Consider the following 19,297-nt stretch of genomic DNA (forward strand, 5'->3'; position numbering starts at 1 on the left):
TTTCGTTTGTTCGTCATAGGACATTTGCTCATGTCTTAAGGCTTAACTAAATCCTGGTCCACTTAATTTTATTGAACACACGCGAATACGACTTCGAAGTGTCACTAAGGATTCCGCATAGTCGCCGTTTATAATTGCTATTCCACGTATTGCAGATTAAGTACACGTGTTCAGCTTGATGTGAGTCGCGCGTGAATACATTTGCTGATCTCGAATTTTTATTCTTCGACGGAGCAAACCGTCTTTCGCTTACATCGATATATTTTGTCAGGAAGTTCAGACGGAATGTGCCATGACTGCTTAACCTTCTATTGAATGTATTTAATCGCTCTGTTTTTCGAATAATGAATGCTAAGGTGATGCAAATTAAATAACTCTAATGAATTATGTACACGGGAACGAACGAGCTTTAAATTACGGTTGGCAGTATTGGCGTTATATTGCAAATTATATTTAATGTAAAATCTAAGATTTAATGCAAATGCCAAAATATAAATATCATATAAATATTATTTGTAAAATTTGTAAATAACAATTATTACTACCGACCTCTATCAAATTATTTTGCTTTCATGAATGCTTTATCGTCTCTGTCAATTTTGAAAATTCCTATATATTTTAATAAAATGTTATGCGATGAAATCCTGTACAATAAAGAAAAAAGATGAAAAGATGAAAAAAATGCTGCAGGGAAAAATTGTATAAAGGGATAGCGTCTCTTCACTTTGGTTTTTTTGTATTTGAGTGAATGGAACTCGATACATGGATACACGGTGGGTACATGGATATCGAAAGGGTTAAAATAAACGCACGCTATCAACCGCTCGACTGATTCGCGCGTGCATCGCGTCGATGCGTCGGTTACATATATAGGGTTGTGCAGAATTATCGCATGTGTTTTTCGAATCGAATTAATTTAATCTTAAATTTAATCCATGTAATCTTCTAATGTAGAAATTAGCATAAGAACAAATTGAGTCAACTATTGGCCCACGAGTTTTCCTTTAACGAATTTGTCTCCTCTGTTTTAATGTATATATATCTACAAGATTATGCAGAATAATTGCACATATCTTTGAATTGATTTATTTTTAAATTCAGATCATAATAGAAATCTCTTAATTTAGAAATTTAAAACACAAGCGAATTATTGGCTCTTAATTTTCCTGTTAATGGAGTTATCCCATTTTAACGTGTACATACAGAACCGTGCGGAAAGTTATCGCACATCTCGAACTAATCTTATTACAAATCTGTTCAATGCAATCTCAATCTCAATCTCAACAATTTAAGAAAATTGTTATTGGTAGTCGATTAACGATTTTTCCTTTTCATTTTATTTCGCTTAACAGTCATGTCTACACGATATATGTAAATTTCTAAGAGCATTTATCTTCATTGAAGCGCTTGAAATAACTCGTATCATCAAGCTTCTCTCACTCGTTTTATCGAGTTTCAAGTGATCAAAGGATATATACAATGAATTTGTAGTCTTCGTACACCCAGTATATCGCGCCTACCTGTAAAAAGCGAAAGACAGAAAGAGACGGAAGGAGAGAGAAAGAGAGAGGAGGGGAGAGGCCGAGAGAAAGAGAAAGCGAGAAAAGAGACGAGTTGGCTTCCAGCCGAGCGCGCGCGCTTATAGTACCTTATAAATACACGCTTAATTCGCGGTGTATCCGTGTGCAGGATACCCTCGCCTCGGTGTAAGCCTCTCGTATACGGGTGCCAGCGTATACGCGCGTATGCGTGTGCATGTGCAAAGGCAGCCTCCTTCGATCCCACGTGTTGCACGGGGAGAAGGGTGGCGGCGGATGGACGGCGAGCCGAGGCGGCGGATGAATGAATGAATCTTAAGACAGTCGTGAGTGGCGCATTCACGAAACCGCGAGCACGCCTTTGAGGGACGCGCTTTTTTTTGAGAGAGGACCTCGTCGCGGCTTCTTCTCCTCGTCGTCGTCGTCGCCATTTTCATCCTCCTCGTCGCCGTCGTACCTTCGCTTTGTGCGCACTTCGCGATTGCGTTAAATGACCGTTTTGTTATCCGCAGCTACGCCGATCAGCGAGTGCGTGTGTGTTCCGCGTCGCGTGTCTCGCTTTGCCGCTTCGTTTTTCGCCTCTCTCGCGGTTTTCGAGTTTTTCTCTCGTCTCCGCTGAATTCGCCGTTTCCTCTTCGTTTGCCTTATCTTCCTTTTATTCTCTTGCGAATCCTGAGTTCTTTCGGCTTTTCGTGACGATCTTCTCAATATCTCGATTGTTGTAATGCCGCGATCATCAACATGATCGGCCGTTTATCCGTAAATGAATGAAGCGGTAATTACATCAGAATCGAAAGCTGCAACACTGTGTTCGGAAAGTAGAGAACATCTTCGAAGAGAAGAGATCAGCGTACTTCTGCAGGAACGAATCTTCATACAATTTTTTAATGAAAATAGCGCACACATTCTTCATTCGGAGTATGAAAGTGACGTGCAAGAGTAGTTTTCATTCATTATTATCCGATGATTATTATACCGCTGATAAAAATGATCGGCGCGTATATCGTTTGGGAAATATCGCGAGAGCAGAATCGGTGCACTGCTGATATTCGTTTGTGAGAAATTTCGCAGAACACAAGAACGCTTAGCTCGCAGCTCTTGATTGCTTTTAGCAGATAATCGTGCGTCGGGAAAAAATCGCATTATCGACAAAGATAACTTGTTTTATCAGAAATATCATCGCTCAAGTACTTTCTCTTTTTTTATTTTTATATACACCCCCGTCATCAGTTCATTGTGCGCATTACAATTGTGTGAAAAATGTCCTGATCGAAGTTAAACTGTATGCATCATTATAAAAATTACGCTAAACTGTGCTATACTGAAGCTGAAAAACGATCATGGACTGAATCCTTGTAGAAAAAGATACAGTGCATTTCGGAATGAAATAAATTTTTGCTCGTCAAGCGTTCGTTCGATATTCCGTAAGAGAGAACGATCCCGCAGTTTAACTTCGCTATTAATGCTCGCAAGAGGGAGAAAATGGAGCTCCCGTGCAAGAGGAGGCATCTCTGGCAGCCGTGGCTTAATGTCAATAGCCTCCAACTGCCTCGCAAACCGGAAGGTATGTCATTTTGTAGAAGCGCGATTTTTGTAAAAACTAAATTTTTTTTTTCTATTCACGCGCGCGTTTTCATTACTTTAGATTTTTTGTCTTTCAAAGAGATTTACGGTGATAAAAACCAATAGAAAAAATATCTTATTATAAAAAAATTTTAATACTTAAAACCGAGTTCGCAGGAGAAACATTTCTTCGTATTATTGATCAATCGAATTTTGATTAATCGGTGTAATAGACATTGGATATGATATAACATTATTTAATGCAAAGTTTAAAGTTAATTTTTTGTTCAAGCAAAATGTAAATTAATTTGAATAGTTTTCGAATAGTTTTGTAAGGAATGCTATTCATTCTGGAATGCTAAATATTTCAGACATGCTGAGATTCTACGTGTTAAATGTAAGGAATTATCAATTTCAATTTGAAATAGATTTTATCAATTTTATCAAAATGAATTTTATCAAAAGGAATTTTTGTTATTAATCAAAACGTGTGACAAATCTTATCAGATACGATTTCATCTAAAGCGGATCTTATTATTTATAGATAGATAAATTTTATCAATTTTTATCTTGAATTGTTTAATTTGAAACTAAATTATCGAGACTAAAATCTTGAAATTAGAGAAATTGCAACTTTTTCCGATTTTTTTCTAGATAAGGATTCCCGGTGCATTTTGAATATTTCAAGAAAATTCTTTGCATGTCGCATCTTTCGGAATTGCTAGATTCGCGAATTTACGTAAATAATTTTATGCCACGATCTTGGCTTTTAACTCTTCGGTTTTCCATTTTACTGTTCAATTTTACGATTGTAGTGGCAATTGCAGAATAGCGCTAAAAATAATTAAGTATTATTAACAAAATATACTGCGTTATAAATTATGTAATTTAGTGATACGTAGATGCCGAGTGCCAAGCGATGTTGTAAGAGTACTTTGCCTCACTCATCAAATTTCGTTTTACGGACTAAAAAGGACCTCCGTCTCTCCCGATTTATCAGCTGGATAGCTTCAGCAACGGAAACGATGAGTCGCCCTATGATTTGGAGTCATAAAGGGACGAGGCTCATGCGCGCGTTCGTTAATTATCAGCGGTACATATCGAGAAGTTAACTGACTCTCGAGGAAACCCTCTCGCCCCGCTTCCGTTCGACTCCATGGTCCATTCATCTTTTCTCTGCGGTACGCTTCTAAACCAGTTTCGCCATCTTCTTGACGATCCCTCTCACGGCTATTAGGCACTTCCTGCCCATCCTGAGAACCGAACTCGTTTTTACTACCCTCCTCCCTCGTCCTTCGTTGTGCTCTTTCTCCTCCTCCACGCTTCCTCAACTGATCACGGCGAGGGGTGTCTCGTTTGATTGGCTTTCCCATTTTAGATACCCCATCGCTCAAAAATAGACGACCCTCGCGATTTCCAATCGATAACGCGACCCGTCGCGAAGCGTGGTAAATAGCCGTAAGGGAAGAATTCTAACTATGCTATATTCTTATCGAAAGTTGTACATAAACAAGACTCGGTTGATAATACATATAATGATGAAGCTTGCTGCTTCGTTCACGTACACGTACAGTTTTGCTTACACAAACTCTCTTGGCTAAATAGAAAAAATCTTGGAAAATATTTACAGCTAGCCTATTCGCTCCCATGTGTCCATCACTCTTCTTCTCTTCTCCCCACTGCGTGACCGATTCGAAATAACATTGATGTTCTCCACATCCCCTTTTACAGTCCAACAAAGTTAAGATGTGCATTTTGTTTTCGAACTTACGGAGACAGTTTTGCTGACTACGTGTTGTCTTGTGTTGCTTAGAACGTTAAAAGAGTACGAATTCCGATCCGATTTAGAACGAAAAACATTAATAGAGCAAGGGCTATCGTCACTAGAACTAACTGAACGTGACTGATATAATGAAATAATAATCCATCGTAATAATGGATATAAATCTTCAAGTATCTTCGTTTGGATCTAGAGAGTATCTTCGTAGATCATTGTTCTTCGAAATCCATTGTCTCAAGAGATATAATGTTCACGATGATATTTTTGATGTTTTTGTGCATTGCAGAGGAGAGGCCAAAGGTAACGAATCTGCATCGAAAGCCGAGCAGTGCGTGGCGTAAGGAGCGTAGGAGAGATCCGATTCAGAGCGAAGCGTTGGATATGTCAGCAGGAAGACCAAATCACCACAACAGACCGAGCGTGATCGTTCCTACCACGCCGCAAGTTGGTAAGCAATTGATAATAATGAATAAAAAACTCCTAAAAAAGAAAAAAGACAAATGTATAAATTTGTACCTTTCTTTGGTATCGATTAAAAGTGCAAAACAAAATTTTGACTGAATATTTTAACGCAAGATATCGTTTCGTTTACCATACAACTGATAATAAAAACATAAAATTTGAACATTGAGTAAAAATTTTAATATTAAAAAAAGATGCGAGAATTTTATGTCAAGATTACGAAATTCTATGAACGATGAAAAATAAATATTCAATTTTAATTCATGTGGAAAAATATAAAATAAAAATAAGCTAATCGGTATTAAAAGCTTGCCCAATTTAAAAACAATTAATGAGCATGTAAGCCGAACTAGAGGTTCGCGCTGATGTGTTACTTATGTAGGGCGAATTGTTTAATTCATCGATTGTTCAATCGCATTATGCGCAAATGCAAAATTTGTTTTGTAAGTTTCATTTGCGTATAATGCGATTGATCAATCGACGAATTAAAAAACTCGCTCGTATATTCAATGACAAATATAGACATTGTTTACGTATATTCAACTGAAAAACACAAATGTTTTGATTCGGATAAAGTTTCAACGTTGAAGATAATCGGTAAATTCACGTTTTAAGTTAAATTCGTATTTTTTTTTGGTAATATTAATTTAATTTTTATTAAAAATTTTAAGAAGATTGAAAGTAAATTATTTATATTAATGTTGAAATAAACGTAATTCCGGAATGGATTGAATACATTTCAAAACTCGAATTAATTTTTATAGTGGTAATTGAATTTTGTAGCCAAAGCGAGTATTTATCGCTCGATTTTTCGTATAACTTGAGATAATCGAATTTTAATTTAATGTTACTACTATTATACATTGTGAAATATTTTATATAAAGAAATTAATTTGCCTTCAATTAATCTCGGCTTTAAAAGTACTGGAAATATTTTTATCGAATTGTTTACCATTTATAAACAGCAGATGTTCTAGCTGTGTCGAATCGTTAGGCAATTTCCAAAGTTCCTATTGTTAGGAGTGTTTGTACAGGATATGTACTTTATAACAATACACCGCCCGCTGTACTAGGATGTTGCACAGATGCGAAGTCTTTCTCAATGGAAACATAGTTAATCCCCCGATGACACACTATGGCTTTCCTTCGTATTCCACATATTTCCCTTAAACGTTCATTTTTCATATTAGTTACAAATGAAATACAATGATAAGGAAATCAAGATACTTATAATAGTACTGAATAGATTTATCATTTGTAGAAGTTAATTTTGTTGAGAGTAATAATGGTTTTATAAATCTGATAGACTAATAGATTATTGTTAAATTTCATTTAAGCAATCAGCTAAAATGTAATTAATATATAATATAGGATCTTGATTAATAGAGGTGTATGAGTACCCGAGCTTTCGAGCTTCGGGTCGGGAATTACCCATACACCCCTATTGATTAAATTTGAAACATTTGCTTCAAAAAGAATATGTAATTTTCTAGATTCCTGATTGTTCAACTTATTTACATCTTCCAGTTTGTTAGACTCTATATTTTAAATTTTTTCTCAAAATTGTATCTATCTTATTTGTGTGCATGTGTGATTTATTAATTTTTATTTTGATAGTAAAATAATAAACAATTTTACACATACGTTTTACTTGTGTACTGAAAATAATTATTATATATTATTATATAATTATCAAATAGTTATTTAATTAGGGCTAACGTACAGTGATTGAAGTAATGATGAAAAGATTTGTCCACGTTTTGTTTTCAGGCATCACAATTGAGGACACTGCCATTGCACCTACGCCGACGACGACGCCTACCGCGGCCTCGAGTGGACAGAGGACCGGTATCAGGATAGCGGGTGGCGTCAGCGATCCCGCGATCGACGAACACTTCAAACGGTCTCTAGGTCCAAAGAAGTATGCAGCGGTCTTTAACGCCAATACTACGGACAAAGAAACCGGCCTAAGTGGTAAGTACAGACAGACATTAAATATTTGTCTCGTGAGAAGTAGTAGACACGACATCTGGATTCAGCATGGACCGGCCTTGGGTGATGATAGCTCCCATAGTCCAAGCTGGGCCAATCTGGATCCAATCTTGTCTTAGTCTCGGTCTTAGCCTGGACCAGTCTTAAGCGTTCTTTGCACAGTGGACGATCATTTTGCGAAAGCGCTCGGTGAGACCTGGACGAGGCTTCAGGAAAGCAGTCGAAAAAAGGAGTCCTAACCACCGGACAAACTCACCAGTAATCTTGTCATCCTATTCGTCGTCGTCCTCGTCGCATGTCGCTTGACGACCGTGGTAACCCACTCGGGTGAAATCGTTCCAGTCTCGTTAAATATACATTAATGATAGGTCATAATTGATAAGAATTAGCCGAATTCGCGACTATATTCGAGGAACCTGTACATCCAAATAGAAGTATAATTAGAAATTAAAAAATTTAAATTAAGAAAAATAAACACACACGTTAGAATACAATCTTGATAAAAATGCAGAATTTTCAAATCGGATTTTTATATTAATATTTCGGGAAAAAGCATATAAGCAAAAAGTTAAAAAATGATAGATTAAAGCCTAATGCACAATAAAAAGTATGGACAATAGCAACAGGGAAAATGAACAGTATGTTAAATAAAGAAAACGTAAAGCGTTCTTTGTTCAACATACTGAGCTATTGCTTATTCTTTGTCCCCTATTCCCTATTTTATTTATTGTGTTTGAGGCTTGAGAAGTTACTATGCAATATTTCAAATATTAAGTTTATTAACTTTTTCATTTTTTATAAATAAAACTGGCTTGAATCTGGCTTCATTTATAATACAAATTTAAGTATTTGACATCGTTTCTTATATCCGACTTACATCTTTCCTATGTTCGATTTATATATTTCTTCTTATTAAGTATTTTATATAAGAATTATAAACTTATAACACTTTTTCCACTCAGAATCTTTCGTAGACATTTTGTTTTAATTGATACGTACCGCGCTGTATAAGGAAGGTATCAAGTATCCTTGATCTTCTCGCTTTTCAACTGGATGCTCGTTGTCGTCGCTTTTTCGTCAGGATAACACGCGGATACAGGATAAAATTTAAGAAGGCATCAGGAAGGTTAGCCTGTTGCAGAGATGTGCGAAAGTTTTCTTGATGCCGAATCGAATCAAATCAAATTTTATTTTTTCATCGTTCAAATTTGGATTAAATCGAATAAACAAAATTTTATCCGAATCTCTAATCGAATTAAATCGAATCGAATCGGTGAAGCATAATTTTTAATTAATAACATTATTATTGTTAGATTGAATTTTAATATAGATAATAAAAAAATTTCTATATAAGAAACAATATTGATATAATATTATACATGATATATCACTTTCAATTTGATTTGATTCATATTCGAATAGTTCGCACATCCCTTGCCTATTGCACGCTGTATTTTGTACAGGCAAATTTAATTATTGTATATAGACATATTCCTTTACTACGCCATCGCCACAGTCATTACCATATAGTTCCGAGTTGTGTATGAATATAAAGTTATTTATTATAATGTTTCATACTTCCTCGCAAAATAGTATGTTTATATATATATGTAGGATGTCTGAAACATTAAGTGCAATATCGCTTATGAGTATTATTGCTAGATACGCGCGGAATTGTTGGTTACAAGCAACGTTACTTACGCAGGAGCAGCGGAGATCACACTTCCAAACATCTTCCCATGCACTTGTAACTGCTAGCCATATTTCACCGCGCGCTTGTACTAGGTGAATTCTATCTTTATAAATTATTAACTTGTTACAGAAATTGCAAAATGGTATGGAATATTTTTCGACTCAGTTTAGTTTATTCTATCTGCTCATAAGTAGTGTTACACCTAATATCAGACATCCTGTATATACATATGTGCATGTAATATTTATGTAAGCATACGATATACGTACATCCATGGAGAACAATGATACCTCTCCTGCTACAAAGTAATTTCAATAAAGTGCCAGATATTTTGGAATTCAATCATGTTCATCAACCGAATGCTCGATTGCATATAATAAAATTTTCTCTTTTAATTAAATTGAGTGGAGCCACTGACGAACATTGCATGAATTTCATTATCAGAAATACTAAATATTCAAATGTACTTGTTACGTAATTATAATTTCACTCACAAAGCGCATATCACTTGCGTAAAATAATTTAGACAACTGCGACTTTTAATTCGTTTCAATTAGGAGGATAGGATCATTGTCCATGGGTGCATATTATAATAATGACCGTCACGAGAGATCTCGTGATAGAGACGCAGAAGCCGAATAGAAAAAAAACTATAATTTAACAAAGCAGGGCACCATGTTAGTTATAAATATTGTATAAGTGTCACGTCTCTTTGAGCCATAGGATTGCGCTCGAAGCTGTAAAAACAATCGAATAGAATATGTACAATATGGCAAATGATGATGACAATGAGATGTATAAAAAAGATTAAAGGGAAAAATGTTTAATTATTTTCACAGCGTGCGTTAATTTTCGTCCTATCTTCTCCGATTTTTCAGTAGCGCGATAGCGCATAAAACGGCCCCCCGTCTTGCTCCGCACGCTAATTGTCGAATGCTAAGAAGAGTAGTACTGATTTCTAATGGTGCTAGGAAGTCCAGCGCATACCCCAGCACACACAGAAATCAGTACCTCTACTTTCTTATATGCAAAAACTCTTTCTATCGTTCTGTATCGTTGTAACATAAGGCACGTTGCCCAAACTAATAACGAGTTTTCAAGCAGGATTACCCCGAAATCTTAAGAGGTGATGTTTCAAAGGAACGTTAAGTCCTATCCACGCACAAAACACACACACTCTCTCTCTCTCTATCTTTAATAAATAATATTGGATATTACATTATGTCAAACAAGTTCCTGAGATCAATTCAACTACTTTGAAAGTTTGTTAGTTTGTAAGCGACAAATTAAGGTATAACTTGTAAATTATTTATCAGGCTGTCACTCTGAGCCACTGTCTTATTTGTTAATATTTCTGTTTTGCCTCGAGGTGGCTACAAGTTCAATTTTGCAAAATGAAATGTTCACATACTTTTTGATCGAATTATTCATCGCGGTGTTATATATACCACTTTTTGTCGTTTATTTCTGCATTTCGGTTGAAAAGGATGAGATCAGTTTTTTTTCTTGAGGCAAATAACACGAAAAATGAACGGGGACAAGTTTCAAGCGCGAAAAAGCACGAAGCGTAGGATTCAAATGGAAATGTCTTCCAGAAGCTCACGCTCTTCTCCCTTCGTGCACGAAAACACGATCGTTGATGAAAAGTACACGTCTTGATATTTCGAGAGAAAAAACCGCGAGGAACCGACACCGCCGATCTACCGCAGGACTTTCCTCGGACGAACGTTGTTATTAGTAGATGGGTCCAGACGAATGTGACAGACTGTCCCGGAAGCGCTCGGATGGCTTCCTATATGCAGGCGGCCTGTTCATTTGCCGTAAAGCAAAGTGGTAACTTAATATTAGAGTTGAATATAAGTACGGTAATTCCACACCCGAGTCTAAAGTAAGTCTACACCTTGTATCTCCTTTCCCCTTCTCTTCCCCGGTCTCAGTCATCTCCGGACCCTGTTTCCCTCTTACTTCGGGGTACTCTTTGCAACGAGTATTGCCACCACCCTCTCTGCCTATTGCAATCCATCCTCTACGTGTCTATCTCTTTTCCTCCTACCCTGTACATACTTATCAACGGTTTTATTTTTGTTTATCTTTAACATTATTTATTATATAATGAGCTACAGCTAATTTGAATTGGCCTTTGAATTTGAAAAATGTGTATTTTCTCTATAATTATTTTTAATTTGAAATGAGATAAGTCTCATGCTAATCTTTGTTACCTTGGACATTTTATGAATTTAAAATCCATATGTATAATGGTAGATCGAATCCAAGGTACACTAACTGTGAGTCTGTCGTTCTTATACAGTCACGTGACAATCCAATATGCGCACACACATTCAAATGAATAAGTATACAAGAACATTATTATGTAATTTATGAAAAGCATGCCAAGCAAAATTATACATCACGACAATATTAAAATGACGTTAAAATGAACCGTGTAAAATGAACCAGTTGAAAAGCTTTAATTTAACACAATAAAATTTTTCTAAAATGCTAACTGTTTATTATGCGGTTATATTCGTATGACAAACTGTGCAATCGTATCAAATCCCTGCTTTTGTTACAGACAAAGCTTTGATCCGTTTTCTTTGTGTTTTTCATAGTGTCCGAGTAATTTTCAAAGAGACAGATATTTTTAAAGTGCGACTGTGATGTTAAGGCCAACTATTATCATCTACATATTTTTTGTTATGCGCTATTTATAACATTTAAAATGTAGATTTCTTTTAAACATTTTTAAGTGACCTCGTTTCCAGCGCGTTACAGATATTTGATATACTAGTGAAACTTTCTCACTTATTTCCTTTTCACTTTAATATCTTTAATATCCATTGATATCATACTCATAAATTATTATTGAAGAATGACTTATTATTTAGAATGTTAAAGAAATCAGAAATTAAATAAGAATTATTAATATTTCTTTGATTCATAAAACAATATATAGCAATGTAAATTTGAAATTGAGCATTATCCCCCAAAATTTTCAACTTTTTTTCAAATGACTTCCAAACTTACCTAAAAAAAGATGAGCATTATTATTTTCGTAATCTAATTTGTCGGTGAACCAGGGATAGATAAAAAGACTAGGCTTTCGAGGAAACGCGACATGTCCCGCATAATATATAATTAATCGAGGCGAGCGCTTCACTTCCGGAGCACGCAGCACAGCTGGAAATGGGCCAGTGGATTGCATTGGGACAGATGCTCACATAAAACGCATATTTTCCAACAACGCGCAGGTGTTGCCCGGCATATTGAAAAGGCATATTGACCCTAAGGCTGTGAAGCGAATCCGAATTACATTTGTACGCGTCCGAACGTCATTGTATCTCCATGTGGCATAAATGTTAAATATTAAAGCAGAAGAGAACTTGAAGAGTGTGATCAGAAACTTTCGTGGGAAGATAAATCTTAGAGAAATATGAAAAAAAAACTGTTTGTCTTTTGTAACCACTTTTTTAAATGCGATATTTACACATCTTAAAATTATTAAAAGATAATTTGTTTTTTTATAAACTTAATTCCACCAAATATCTGTCCACAAAGCACGCTTTGTCCAAAGGATGTCTTCAAAGGTCTTATACGTCCTTAGGATGTATAAATATTCTTTGAATGTCCCATAGACGTCCCTAAGAAGTCTGTGCTGTGTGGATGATAGATTAACAATCGTTACTTTTTTTGTTTCGATCACTGAGTACCTACATTTTATAGAAACTGTAAGATAATACGCGTTCTTTATCACTAGGTATGATTTTTATTATTATTATTTGCAAAAATTTCTAATTACAAATAAAATATGTATTATTATATATACAAAATTGAAAATAAATCATCAGCACGATTTCTAAAAAGATTCACATAAAAATAGCCTTTTCCTAGTTCTCGAAATAATAATGCTTCCCTAATTAATAAAAATACGTAAGTATTTTAAATAAATCATCTTTTAAAAGCTTAATTTATATAAACAAGTTATTTAAAGAATGACAAATAAAAAAACGTTAGTTCGAGGTTTTTTTCGCGAATAAATCAGTATAGGATATGAAATTACTTATTGAATACTTACGCGTTGATTGCATTGGTGATCGATAAGCAGGTATCAAGCACTGATCACGTACTAGTCTCTATCGTCTACGGAGACGCGACACGTTACCGTTTGTTTACGTCAGGTCTCTCAGGCGTATCTCGTTTCTGAACCAGATCCGGCCGACCGCAGGCCGGCGTCGTTTTTCCGTTTTCTTTTATTACGTTACATGCGCGTACCGTGTCAACGCCGACGCAGAATAAGCGAAAAACAAAGGGAGAAGCGGAAAGAAGAGATCAGGAGCGCGACAATGTCGAAGAATAGTGGAGAAAAATAGAGTAGAGTTTCGTCTCGCCTCCGGTATCAAGGTTTTCTCAAGTTATTTGCGCAAGATCAAAAAGTAATATGCAATATGTAATTCAATCGCATTAACGGTTTAATCATCGCTAGAAGGCAACTCACGTAAGAGATAAAAACGTATAACATAAACAAGGACGTATAATAAAATCTAACTCACAGATTGAATAAATCGAGAAGTGAATAAAGCGAACAAGTGATGATGTAGTATGGCTAATCTAAACGACGAAACGTGCGAATATTGATTTTAAGATATCGGTGAGTCAATAAGATTGCAGAATTGACTTAAAGAAGATACAATTCAGCCGTACGTATAGAATGGAATTAATATAGAAATGACATGAAATTTTAGTAGAAAATTTTGCTACGTTGCTGGTGTGCTGCAACAGAAATGTAGAAATATGAAATAAAAATTACGATTGCGCAGAGATTAAAAGGGAATCGACGGACGCGGCAAGGGCCGAGCATCGTGTGTGTCGCGTTGATTCGCGACGCCGCACGCCTTGCATCGAAATCCCCGGAGCCGCCCCCTGCACGAGCATCGAGTCGCCCCCGTTCGGTCGCGCCGAGTCATCCTGTTCCGAACACTTCCTAGGGTGCGTATTACTATTCAACGACTTCTCGACAAATGGGCCCTCCTTGATCCTTCCAAACTATGCTCGTACATGTACTATATACACGTGCACGATGCGGATCGATAATATGCTCCAGCTTTCCCTTTCTTTACAATTATTATCGTTGATAATTATGTTAACTTATCGTTTATTGGCTCAAATCGGAAAGAGAAAACATTATTATAATATCTTGGTATGCTTTTTTGATAATTAAATCAGGGTTGAGCATTTATGCGTGAAATATAAATAAAATTATGGTTTACGGGTCATCTGTGTAAAATAACAATCATGGAAGATTCAGAAACAATGAAAATTATATTCCGTTCTTTAATTTTTAATATTATATATTTTGATTTTATCAATGAAATCAGATATATTGACAATTTAATTTTATAATTTAATTACTCTTGTCTATGTCGTTTCGTTCAATTTATAATAATTTATATTGCTTGTATTGTCTGCGTGAAAAACCGTGTAAACATAACGTAAACAATATATAAATAATCCATATAGACGTTATCTTGAGAAATGTGTATCCGGCACAACCCTCATTTAAACCGACACATTTTTTACAACTGATTATTAAAAAAAAGTCCATTAGACTGCGGCTAAGACGAAGTGAAAAATAAAGCATCTATTTTTTTTATCGTTCCTCCATTTATAGCAAAATTTTGTCGAGAAGAAATCGGCTGCAGACAGACGAAAGTATTCGTGTGTGAAAGAAAATCGCAGAGGCGCACTTTCGCGAGCATCTAGGATGCGTCATGCAGATTCCATGTGTTACACACGCATTTTTTTCTCGCGTAGGCAAAGTTACCACTTTCTGAGTCATACCAATCTTCCGAATGGAAAAGTTCGTCGCTGTTTACACGTAATCGATCTGCACGCGTCCCTTACGTAATCCTATTACAACGCCTATAACTCACGCCGCGAGGTTCGGGGTTCGAGAGAGCACGATTGCGCAAATCCTTCAAATCGATCGTCCAGAAGCAATCGAAGGGTTATCCTATAAACGGCAGCGCGGATGAATCCTTCTTGCATCCTGGAGATTGCTGGAGATTCTTACGAAATCTTTATAAATTGGCGCAATATGAATATTATCAATATTTAATTTTGAAATTGAATTTTAACATATCATTTTTGTTCAATCGCTCCTGAGAAAAAAATTATTAATTTAATTAAAATCTTCAACCATTAATTTGATTGAATTTCTTCAGTTTAAGTATTTATTAAATATTGTTATACGCAAAAGCTCTCTCGATCAGTTCCTCTCTATTCGATGTTATTCAGCTTATTTAATTTTTTATGATAAAAACTAACGACAGTTTTTGCTTCACTTAAAAAAAAAAATTAAAACAAGCGCATATCAAGTTGAAACAGACGATCTTGTTCAAAACAAAACACATAAAAGCTCCGCTAATCATCCTCATTGAAACCGACGCGTGTTTCGCAACGCGTGATTCACCCTCCCGCTCCATTCATCCTTACACCCTTACTACACCTCGTGGCGGGAAAGCGCGCAGTTGCATTGGCGGCGAGTACTTTGTTCTCTAAATTGTTTCGTCGCAGTTCCGACGAGCCTTCGTTCCAGATTCGCTCTAATCACGAAGACCTGACTGGACAGAAGTGCATTATGTGTCGTTGCACGTCAAAGCTCTAGTTTCACGCAAAACACTCCCGGCAAGAGAATATTCTCGAATAATTACATTATATATTTAACGTGAAAAAATTAAAAATAATGAGAAAAATAATTTTTGATTATTTAAAGATTATAAATTGTGAATTGATAGAGATTGTAAATTGAACATTATATGTAAAAAATTGACAAGTTTAACAATTTTTATATCCAGGATCCTATGCTGATCCTATACCGTTTTTTTTTCATATCGGTATGGCAAACCAAAAAAATGCGTCCACAACTATTTTGTTTATGACAGAACCGCGAGAACGTCTAAATACTCAATTTGTAAAGCAGACGTGAAGGTATAAAATCGGATACATAACGAATCATCGTGTAGCGGACATATGGCCTGTAACAATATATATTAAAATTATTTTAGTGTAGCCGATTACAGTATTCAGTTTCGTAACTATAATACCGTTACCGATAAATCAAACGATATTGGGTCTCTACAGTATCATTTCTACAATATCATTAATTCACAGGTGAAAAACATTTACTATGTTTACACGTCACCATTAATCAGGTTTAATAACATTGGTAGTTGTAAAACTGCGCAATCACAAGTATTCCTCCGAAGAATGGAATGACTGTAATTGGCCAGTTTCACAACTGTGGATGTTACTAAACCCGATTAATGGTGACGTGTAAACGTTGTAATTGATAATATTCAATATTAATCGCTAAACTAATTGAACTAATTTGAACAAATACTTAAATAAAATAAAATAATAAAAGCAAATTTTATTTCGACGAAAACCAGATATCAGATTCAATCAAACAACTATTGTTAAAAATTAAAAGCTGCGTGCAAGAAAGTGAAAGGATGATGCAGAGGCATTTAAAAGAGATATTCTTAATTTTTCAAGCATCCCCGAGACACTTTTTTCAGATTTTACACGTACTTTCGAGTCTCTTGAAACATCGCGCTCGATCAAAAAGTTCTTCATCACACGCTGAAGTTTTTACTCTATCCGAAGAAACACACTTTTGGAAACGCGGAGAAAAAATGTATACCGATCGAAATTGGTACATCCGCGATGATTCCTGCGAGAATTTGCTGCGTAGGACACGTTTTATCCGTATCTCGCGCGCGTGACGGCAAACGCCGTGGAATTACACAACGGTTTCCCCCTGCTTGGGAGGGGGTGAAAACTCAGTTAACCGGAAGTGGCGCGTCGCCGCCGATCGAGAAGACACGCGGCAATGAGACGCGACGCGACGCGATGCGACGCAACGCTAACGTGATAACGAGCGTACCTCGGACACGACTGATCGAGTGACCCAGGGGGTAGCATCGCGGGATATACCCCTCCCCGTCACGCGCGGGAACACGCGCGCGGCCGCTTATGTATAGAATTACGCGTGTGTTCGGGAGCGGTGTGCGTACTACTGTCGTACACCCGGAGGCTCGTCCCCCATTTCGTTTCGAGAACACGAGGCGGTCGAGGGAAGAGAAGTGCGCTGCGACGGAGAGCGTGGCCCGTTCTCCCCTTACCCCCGCCCCCCCAGTCGCGCTGTCTCTCTTTCTCTTTCTCTCTCCGTCATACGACTTTCTTTTAGCCCCTCTCTCGTCTTCTCTCACTCTCTCTCTCTCTATCTTTCTGCTCCCCTAGCATGAACGCCCCGCGCGTCCCCCTCCAACCCCCTTCAGCACGCTCTCGCGTGCGTGAATCATGCATATCGATTTTCTTTAGTTGGAGTAAGCGAGGGCCGTGCGATAGTCGTTCACGTATGCCCGCTACCTTCCCCTTTCTCTCTCTATCTCTTTTCGCCCCCTCTGCTCTCTCTTTCTGTCTAACGGAGAGCCCGGGGGCCGCGTCGCGTCACGAGTGAACCCCCTTCTGAAAACGCATACGCGCGCGGTACCTGATTCTTTTCGCACAATGGCCCGTATTCCCGCTTTCCTTCTGTCCCCTTGTTTCTTCTTTCTTTCTCTCTCTTCCTTCTCTTTTGCTGCCCTCGTCCCCTTCTAGTTACGTTGCACGAAGCCCTCGTCACTTATTGCCCCCTCCCCCTCTTTCTCCCTTGTACCTCCGACGCTTTATCGCTTTTTCTACTCCTTCCCCCTTGCAACGCTGTTTTGCGTTCCAGTAAAATGTCCCCAATAGAGACGCATACAGAAATTTGGAAATACAAATCTCCGGGATTAATTTAAAACTGTATAATTTTATATCGGTGTATTTAACATGTTTTCATTGCGCTAACAAATAAAAACTCAATTTCGTAAAAAAAATTATTATACAAATAATTTTCCCAAAGATGAGAAAATTACTTTCCCAAAAAATCAGTTTTGCAGAAAAAAAGTTAGTTTTATACCAAAAAGTCGTTACGATATTTTTCATGACTAGTTGATTTATTAGGAAGACTCTATTTCTGCACATTGTATTTAAAAACAATAAAAACTATGCTGGCTAATCAAGTTCTAGTTAAGAGAGAAGCTGTACAGTACAACGGGGGTTGCCCATGGTGAAACCACTGATCGCCTACCCCCTTCTCGGTCTTTCTTTGCCGAGCATCCCTTTCTATTCCCCCCGTCTTCGTGCTCGCCCCCCTATGCGCTTCTACGGCGAGCCCGGTAATAAACTTCTTTTGTTTTCGAACACCCTCGTCCATTCTTTGCTTTCGTTCCTTAGTCGACGATAAAGCGAGGCCCGCGCACGCCTGATGAGCGAACAATCGAGTCCGTTTGGATCGATGGCCAGCTCTATACTTAATTAATCTCGAAATCAGAAACATTTACTTAGCTCCGATTTATCGCTGCATAAACTCAATGATTGTTCTGACTTGAATCAAAGAAACTAGTGAATTAATAAGGTTCTGAGGACTAAAGTCAAAGAATTAAAAAATATGCTAATAAGAGCCAACACAGAATAGTCGTGAGTACATACATATAACTTTATTGATTTAAATGACAAACGTTTCAACCTTAGTTTTGGGTGACCTTTAGTGTAATTGAATAAATACAGTAGACCTTCAATTACAATTTAACAATTTCATTTTGATGAAAAGAAAGACCGTCACTTTGCTGATACATGTCTTTGTTTAACGCACTTGACGATCCTCGTTGTATCTAATTATACAATTATACTTTATTCAATTGACGAAGAACCGCTTTCTTTTCATCAGGACGAAATTATCAACTTGTAATTGAAGGCCTATTGTATTTATTCAACTACACTGAAGATGACCCAAAATTAGGGTCGAAACGTCTGTCATTAAATTTAAAAATGTCATTTAAATAACATTATACATATGTACACACAATTATCCTCTGTGTTAGCTCTTATTAACATTTGTAATTCTTTGACTTGAATCAAAGAAGTAGAAATTCGATGATATCGTTAATATATTCTCTTAAAAACTCAAGAAGGCTAATCTACTTTTAATTTTCGCAATTTTTCCAGAGCGATTTTTAATAATCAAGATAGTATTTACACTATTTGATCGATGGTTTCTCTAAAACAAACTTTCCTAATCCTTCGTAGAACACAATTTCATTGTATAATACAAACTCGATATAAAAATACAACAATCTCTAACAAAAGTAAGAATTTATATTAAAATCAACTATTTATCGACAGTTT

The 19,297-nt window shown here is 36.6% G+C and overlaps 1 protein-coding gene and 1 long non-coding RNA gene across 3 annotated transcripts; one reads left to right on the top strand and one right to left on the bottom strand.

The window, feature by feature from the left end:
- The first annotated feature begins 643 nt into the window (after nucleotides 1–643).
- Nucleotides 644–9,860, top strand: LOC105197527 (transcription cofactor vestigial-like protein 4). 2 transcript variants are annotated; one of them, XM_039458676.1, is made up of 4 exons: nucleotides 644–3,102; nucleotides 5,168–5,329; nucleotides 7,114–7,317; nucleotides 7,383–7,502. In XM_039458676.1, the coding sequence occupies exons 1-4, from the start codon at nucleotides 3,021–3,023 to the stop codon at nucleotides 7,400–7,402; spliced, it is 468 nt and encodes a 155-aa protein (XP_039314610.1). In that variant the 5' UTR covers nucleotides 644–3,020; the 3' UTR covers nucleotides 7,403–7,502. The 2 variants fall into 2 exon arrangements, with proteins under 2 accessions (XP_039314610.1, XP_039314605.1); XM_039458671.1 differs by having other exon boundaries at nucleotides 1,821–3,102; nucleotides 7,498–9,860.
- Nucleotides 4,504–7,216, bottom strand: LOC120359763. Its single transcript, XR_005576553.1, has 3 exons — nucleotides 7,067–7,216; nucleotides 6,296–6,508; nucleotides 4,504–5,361 (listed from the first exon to the last, which is right to left on the bottom strand). It is a non-coding gene; the product is annotated as an uncharacterized LOC120359763 (long non-coding RNA).
- Nucleotides 9,861–19,297: the final 9,437 nt, after the last annotated feature.

Source organism: Solenopsis invicta, chromosome 2, assembly GCF_016802725.1.
Source record: "Solenopsis invicta isolate M01_SB chromosome 2, UNIL_Sinv_3.0, whole genome shotgun sequence".
In the NCBI taxonomy this organism is placed as follows: domain Eukaryota; kingdom Metazoa; phylum Arthropoda; class Insecta; order Hymenoptera; family Formicidae; genus Solenopsis; species Solenopsis invicta.